Source organism: Cornus florida, unplaced genomic scaffold, assembly GCF_030987335.1.
Source record: "Cornus florida cultivar Cherokee Brave unplaced genomic scaffold, ASM3098733v1 CherokeeBrave_3.0.0_Hap2_Chr01, whole genome shotgun sequence".
Classification (NCBI taxonomy): domain Eukaryota; kingdom Viridiplantae; phylum Streptophyta; class Magnoliopsida; order Cornales; family Cornaceae; genus Cornus; species Cornus florida.
In genome coordinates this window covers 72241633-72249048 of record NW_026775571.1, presented here as the reverse complement: position 1 = coordinate 72249048, position 7416 = coordinate 72241633, and the positions used below count along the sequence as shown (strand labels likewise).

The following is a 7416-nucleotide window of genomic DNA, read 5'->3' as shown; positions in this document are numbered from 1 at the left end:
TTGCGAACATCATTATTGACGTAGTGTGATCGTTGCAATCTCACCCGGACACTTTAGAATTTGGGAATTCTGTGCATCTTTTAGATTCGCTTCTTCATCTGCCCCTCTGATGCTCTGATCTTCAAAAAAACCTCTGAAGTTGCGTGAATGTGTATATGCAGTATTTACAGAGTTTGCATCATCTTTAATTGAATGGTCTTCCTCAAGTTATTCTTTTCCTGTTATATATCTCATTGAAATGTATGTTTATATTAACATAACGTATGTCCATACAATTCAGTTACTTTTTAGGGTGCGAAAATTGGTCATCAGATTATATTTAAAGCCTTTCCAAACTTTTCTTATGCGCTGTGATAAATATACTCTGTTTACGTATGGTTAGGACTTGCAGTTTTCATAACAATTCTAAGAAGAGGCCTACTAAAAGTACACCATTAGCAGGTAAAAAAAAAGAAAAAAAAGACTATATATTGTAGGCATTTTCACATGAGTTCATATTCAGTCCTGAGCTTGATCGATTGGCCGTGCAAGTTCACAAAAGGAACCCTCGTCTAAGTCGTTAGTCCAGTTGGATATGCATGTAACACAAGAAGGGTTATTAGGACCATAATACATGTCAAACTTCATTGATTTGATCATTCATTGTAGCTACTTGTTTAGCGAATGACATTTTTATGATATTTACCTTTGATTGTTGATATTTGTATAGAGATTATAAGAAAATGAAGTGGGACTTATTTGGGTCTCACTTCAGTCAAAGTTGGGTCATTCATTGTAATTATTATTATTATTTATTCGGTTAAAGTTGGCAAGAAACTAACATACTCATTTGCCCTTTATAGATTCTATCTACTTTGGAGGACGGAGGAAATGCTACTATGCTACAACTCTTAATAGTGTCATTCATGGTTTTACTGTACATTGTTTATTGCAGGTTGGTTACACGTCAGCACGGTTTAGCCTAAGAAGTGTTGGTGAATTCCATTCATAATGGCCGTTTTGATCATTTGGAACAACTCGATGAATTTAGCAGATCTTTTTAGGAGACCCCAATCACCATAGATCGAAGCTATCCAATTTTTACGGTTGAGGACTTTGAGGCCATCTGATTTCAGTAATTTTTGTTTTTTTATTGGTGCAAAACGTATCATTTAACTAACAGGACACTGACAGCAGTATGGGTGTCCCAACTGGTGAAGTCATGGGTGTCAGTGCTCCAAGTACGGTCTCGCATGCATACATGTTAGGTGTTCTCAACACAAAATTATAATAGATGTTCATACTAGAATACATCTTATTCCACTACTAGAAAATTATACATGCATTATATATATATATATATAGTAATTGGAGGAGCTGATTGTAGTTATCACTCGCATTGGAAGAACCAAGTAGTGGGGTACATAAGATACTTCTTGTGAGAGTAATTGAAGGAAATTTTTTGCAGAGGGCCCAAAGGCAAGCCACCATTTACGACACAGTCGTCGTTACCCAGTACTTTGAACTGCCTAGGACTGACCAGAGCCTGAGAAAAGGCTCCACATTTTATGTGAAGGTCGATAAGTGGGCACATTGGACAGTTGTTCTCCACCTCCACCATGAACTTTGGAGGATTCCCAAACCCCACCTGCGTCTGCTTCACCGTCGGACTATTTGTGCTGCACTTTGCCCCACAACCTGCACATAAGATATGCAACCAGATTTAGGTGGTTTACACAAAACTAGAGTTACATGTTGAAATTTTACTATGATAGAAGAGCAAACAAAATATGAAAATTGACCAAGTGTTGAAAATACTAAAATGCCCTCATAAAAATTCTTACTATCAGATTCCACGCTACCTATATATCATTATCCTTCATTCTTGTTCTCTCTGTGTGTGTTTTGTGTGGGGGAAGACTTCTTACTTAGAAAGTATTATAGAACACCGATGAAGATGCTTTGTACTAATTTAGATGAAAACAGGCATAAGCAGTTCAGATAGACACAAGTAGGTGAAGAGAGAATTATATACTAACCAAAGTGGAGAGAGGCAAGTGTGAAAGAAGTCCAGAGGACAAGCTTAAAGGTGCGTTGGCTTTGCATTTTCATTTCCCCTAGAAGTTTTGATAGAAGACTTTAAATGCCTTCACTCACTGGTTATGCATGTTATATATATGGACCACGAGATAGGGGGATGTTTGGGGGCAGTATGGCATTGTGACTTGGTACATTTGTGGCTGTGGGAAGTGGCATTATCTGTGTGTGTGTGTGTGTGTGAGAGAGAGAGAGAGAGAGAGAGAGAGAGAGAGAGAGAGAGAGAGTGTGTGTGTGTGTGTGTGTGTGTGATGAGGATAAAATAAGATTAATCAGGTGCAGAAAAATTGTTGGCAGCCTTATTGATCTTTGGCCATGTGAGGGAGATTGTTTGGTAGGAAGCATGTACGTCTCCACCATCACCTACACTTTCTTTTGTTGCATGTGACTCTCTCTCAAAGTCACATGCTCTGCTTGCGCATCCGTGAAACCAACACAAATGCCGGGAAATTTATCAGACTGGTAACATGTGCTCTCACTTTTTCACTTATCCAAAAAAAAAAAAAAAAAAAAAAAATGTGCTCTCACTTTTAGTTTGATTGGTTTGTGGAAGAAAAGGGTGCAACTAGGGCTTTTGAACATTTTTGATTTGATGGGTCATCTTTCTACTAAATGATCAACCAAACTCCTAGTCACGCATGTTCATAATTTGAAACAATTTTTATTATTTGGATACTTGGCCAACTCATTTTGGAAATTTGCTCGACACACATTTGGTTAAGTCATTCTTGGCATTTGACCATTCGCATCTTACACTTGGCTTTAAAGAAAATAAACATATGACAATTTAAAACAGCATTGAGAACATTCATCAAAGTATTTAGAAAAAAAAATAAAAAATAAAAAATAAAATAAAATAGACATTAAACACGTCACATCATGTAATAAACAAAAATATAATTATAATAACAAGATAGAAGAGTAATATATTCTTTTTTATATTTGAATAGCTTCATCTTCTAATTTATATAACTTCTAATGTAGAAATTATAAAATTTTATAGTTGTCTTATATATTTTGTTACCCCCAGGCGACATTGTTTGCATTCTAGAGTAGTCGAATTTTAGACCTGATGTTTCATGAGGCACAAGAGTCAAGTGGCTCACTGTAACAAATGGGCGCTTGTCTATTTATTCAAAAGTTCAAGCTATTGGGTTGTGCTGCATTTATACCCAATTACTTTTCTATCCGGATCCTATGTGGGACAAATAACCCCTTATAACATTTTTTCATACCCAAACTCGCAACGCTCCCGTTGCTGTCGGGCCACCCTACCTATTCGGGGTGACTCACTCGGATGCCTTTTGGACTCGGCGCTTAGCGTGGCACCGGATCAAGGATTGAGTCTGACTCTGATACCAACTGTAATAAGTAGGTGCTTGTCTATTTACCTAAAAAGTTAAACTATTGGGTAGTATTGCATACTTATCCATTTATACCTAATCACTTTTTTCATATCCTATACCATACAAATGACCCCTTGTAATACTTACAATTTGGGTTAAATTTATATTATATTACTTGTGTCAACATTGTGACGTTGTCCTACTTTTTAGAATTTAATGTATCTGCATATTCATTAGCCACGACCCATATAGTCAAGTACATGGTTGAAATGGTGGGGCTGTTAAATGGGTCAGATGTTCAGCTTGGCCAAGATTGAAGCCCAAATTTGTAGCCTTCAACTAAACATGACCAATGTAAAAGCCTTTGCTAATGAGTTTATGACAAGGCAGACACAATTGCTTCTGGGTTGGTGGACGAAATGTTCTTCTTTTCCAATATTGAGGATCCTAATACACCACGTCCACATAAGTTGGCCCATGTAAAGTAACATGACAGTGGCCTTTCGGTTGTGCTACCACTTATTGTGTATGTGTCCGCTTCTCTTTTAGAATTTGATATTCGTATTGTATCGTGCCTATTTTGTACTTTTCAAAAACTGGTAGCCTTAGTTTTGCCGGTACTATGAGAGTGGAACTCAAGGTGATTGGAACTTCTTCAATTGTTTTTTTTTGCAAAATAGCTTGGAAGATCTTGTAATTGACACATGTTAAGTTGAAAATGAAATTATTTTTTTCTTTTCATTCTAAAGAAGAAACAATAGTCAAATTAAAAATTAAACATTGAGAATTCAAGTAGAATAAAATATTTTCAAGTGCTCATGAATCACTTATTTTCAAGTAGAATAAAACGTTTTCAAGTGTTCTTCCTAGTCTTCACTTCTCTTCCAAATATTGATTTGTCTGTGAGAGTTTCTAGCCCACTTATTAGTAATTTCCAACCTACATTTGTACAAAATATTTACTATTAGGCTCAACTCACTGTGTCAGCTCAGCCTTATCAAAATATATAAGTTGAGTTGTAAGTGGTTAATCACAATAAAGACTCTCTGTCTCTCTCCCTGACTTTCTTTTTTTTTTTTTTTACCCAAATTTTTAAAAAATTATTTTTTAAAATATTTTGGAAAATTCAGAAATTTACTTTAGTTTCTCCTACCAAAATACACAATATCACCAAATTGATGATATAGATTTGAGCCAAAATATCTCATATGTTATAAACTATTTCAAACCAATATCAATCGTTGCAAACACGATATGAGCCCACGTTTGAAGACAAATATATATATATATATAAAACAATATAATAACACATTTCAAACGGGCCTAAACCAAATTTTTCTCGATAATATATCAATCGTGATCCAATTGAGTTGACTACCATGGGCCTCAGTTGACTGGGCCACTTGCCTCTTTTGTATGTTTTGGTTCAAACAACACTTGTTTCTGCTGGGCTTAATTGCCTTACTCAAGTCAGCTTTGACACACCAAGGCCCATTTATAATTATTTACTTTTCATATATATATCTATATATATATATATATATATATATATATTGTTTTTTTGCTTTGTTTTTTTTTGGATGATTTAGCAAACTCAAATACGCATAACACCACTAAGATTCGAATTCTGGCCTCTCATTTGATATATTTTGCTTAACTAGTCGAACTTAAGGCAGTACTCTTAAAACGATCTCTTTTAAACACAAGATACACTTTTAACAAGATCTTCCCATGGTTAAGAACTTAAGATGCCATGACTACTATTTCATATTGGACCACCCACTCGCAGTCTACATTATAGGGTACACATTCGAAAAGTTAAAGCTAAGGAGTCTATTCCCCACTTGACATCAAGAAAAGACATCATTCAAAAATTAATTATGCAAGAATTTCTTTTAAAACATTTCAAAAGATACATTTAAATTCGATACCTCGAACTTGCATTGATGATGCACAAATACAATAAGCCCAAATGGATGGTCACCATCTTTTCAACTTAATTAAAGTTTAAAACTCTAATGCTATGATTGGGAGAGTGATTTGATGCCTTAGATATAAAATTGGAGAGAAGTTTAGTTCAATTTAATTTAAATTTTATATTAATTTTTTTTAATTATAAATTCAAAGCATTGATTCGGTACCGCCAAACATAATATTAGTCTAATTTCAAGTTCAACCCAACTTTTAATTTTTTTTCTTAATTGTGGTTACGTTTGAGTTATATTTTTGTTACTTGCATTTAATTTAATTAGGTTAAGGTTAACCTAAATTGGGATTCTTTTTTTTTTTAATCTGTATTGAGTTATACAAGTACTAATTTTGTACTATCACTTGTGGTATCGAGCAGATGGCAACATATGTCAACGGGTGTGATGTGAGCAGGTAGCTCACATTTCCTTGAGCAAGATGAATGTGAAATGCTATGTACTAGTTCTATTTCCTCTGTTTCAAAAAGAATGTCTTTCTTAAGGAACCATAACTTACAAAAAGAATGTCTCATTTAGAGAATTGTGAGTCATAGTTTCCCAAATGAGACATTTATTTTGGAATTGAGGAAGTACTATAAAAGGCGGAGCCAGTGTACGCTGAGGGACTTGTCCCTGGCTTGGCCCCCTGGCGGCGAAATTATTATTTTCTAAATTAATTTTTTAGTTTTTCTTCATTTAGTCTTTAAATTCCTTAAAAAAAGGTTAATTTTTTCTTGTTAAATTAAATTATAATTTTTTTTTTCCCTTTTTAAGCTATCATTTTCTTACTTTTTCTTTTCCTTTTTCTTATTTTTTCCCCTTCTACTCCTTTAGATAATTTTTTTTTTCTTAACATTGTGCCCCTCCTAAACTTAAATCCGGGCTCCACCCTACTACTATATGTAAATGGTATGAGGTCCTAAAGCACAAGAATATAAATTGTATCGTACCATGTGATTTAGTGGATCATTACAAATAATATCATAACCGGAGCCTAGCTAGCCAGTTTACGAAGCTGCCATAACTAGAGAGAAATAGGAAATCTAAGAATTTGCCCTAGCAATATTATTTTATTTTTTAAAAATAAAATACTCGAGATATTTGCGAGAAAATTTTCAGAATTATTTAGTTGCATATAGAGCATACATATAAAAAATTTAGCCCCAATAGAGACTAATTTCATGAGATATCATATTGTGCGTTAAGTATTTACATTTTTTTTTATAAACTCACCATTTAAAAAAAATAAAAATCAAATTGAATAATCGGTTCCTGTTGGGGCTAATTTTTGTTTTTTATATGTTATGCTCTATATGTAAATCAATAATTTTGAATTTGTTTTTGCAAATATTCTGAGTTTTTTATTTTCTAAAAATAAAATAAGATTGTTGGAGCATATTCTTAGATGGCCTAATTGTCTCTAGTTATGGTGACATGTTGCACAAATATTATATTTCTGCAATCTTTGTTTCATGAACTTTTCCGCATATGATTTATGAGATATGAATTTTTGAAGTTTTGATAAATTATAAGATTCAAATAAAACAGTAATAAGGGCATTTTAGTTTAAATATTTATTTTTTAACTCCTTATATAGTTGGAGGGATTTATTTGTAAAAAATTAGATAAAGAAATTTACTAAAAAAAGAGGTGTTTATTGTGGTTTGACCTAAATTATATGGTGATGTGGTTTCAACAAACTAGAAACTGTTTCTAGAAAGCAATATTTCAAACACATTGTAGAAACTAATAAATATGTCTCTGACATTATTTTAGTACTCTTGGTGTTGAATTGTTGATGCAAAACATAACATTTATGATACTAAATAAAAAAATAGGAAAAAATTCATATCCTTACAAAGTGGCAACTTTTGACCAAATAATAAAAGAGCATATAGGGTCACTTTCTTTTCATATGACCACAGTGGCCGCACACATGGTTTCAATATTGAATACTGACAACTCACTCTTGCCCTACTTAGAGTGGACTGAAAGTTGACAACGAATAATAAATCCAACACACTTTA

At 33.5% G+C, this 7416-nt stretch overlaps 1 protein-coding gene across 1 annotated transcript; it reads right to left on the bottom strand.

The window, feature by feature from the left end:
• Positions 1-1248: 1248 nt before the first annotated feature.
• Positions 1249-2408, bottom strand: LOC132300302 (uncharacterized protein At1g05835). The gene is made up of 2 exons (XM_059797328.1): positions 2019-2408; positions 1249-1677 (listed from the first exon to the last, which is right to left on the bottom strand). Exons 1-2 carry the CDS (start codon positions 2089-2091, stop codon positions 1370-1372), a joined length of 381 nt encoding a protein of 126 aa, XP_059653311.1. The 5' UTR covers positions 2092-2408; the 3' UTR covers positions 1249-1369.
• Positions 2409-7416: the final 5008 nt, after the last annotated feature.

Bases quoted from the DNA above. Each gene is read 5' to 3' on its own strand.
- LOC132300302 (XM_059797328.1), bottom strand. From the start codon at position 2,091: ATGAAAATGCAAAGCCAACGCACCTTTAAGCTTGTCCTCTGGACTTCT. The intron at 1,678-2,018 runs GTTAGTATATAA...TCTTATGTGCAG, and splicing joins ACTTGCCTCTCTCCACTTTG to GTTGTGGGGCAAAGTGCAGC.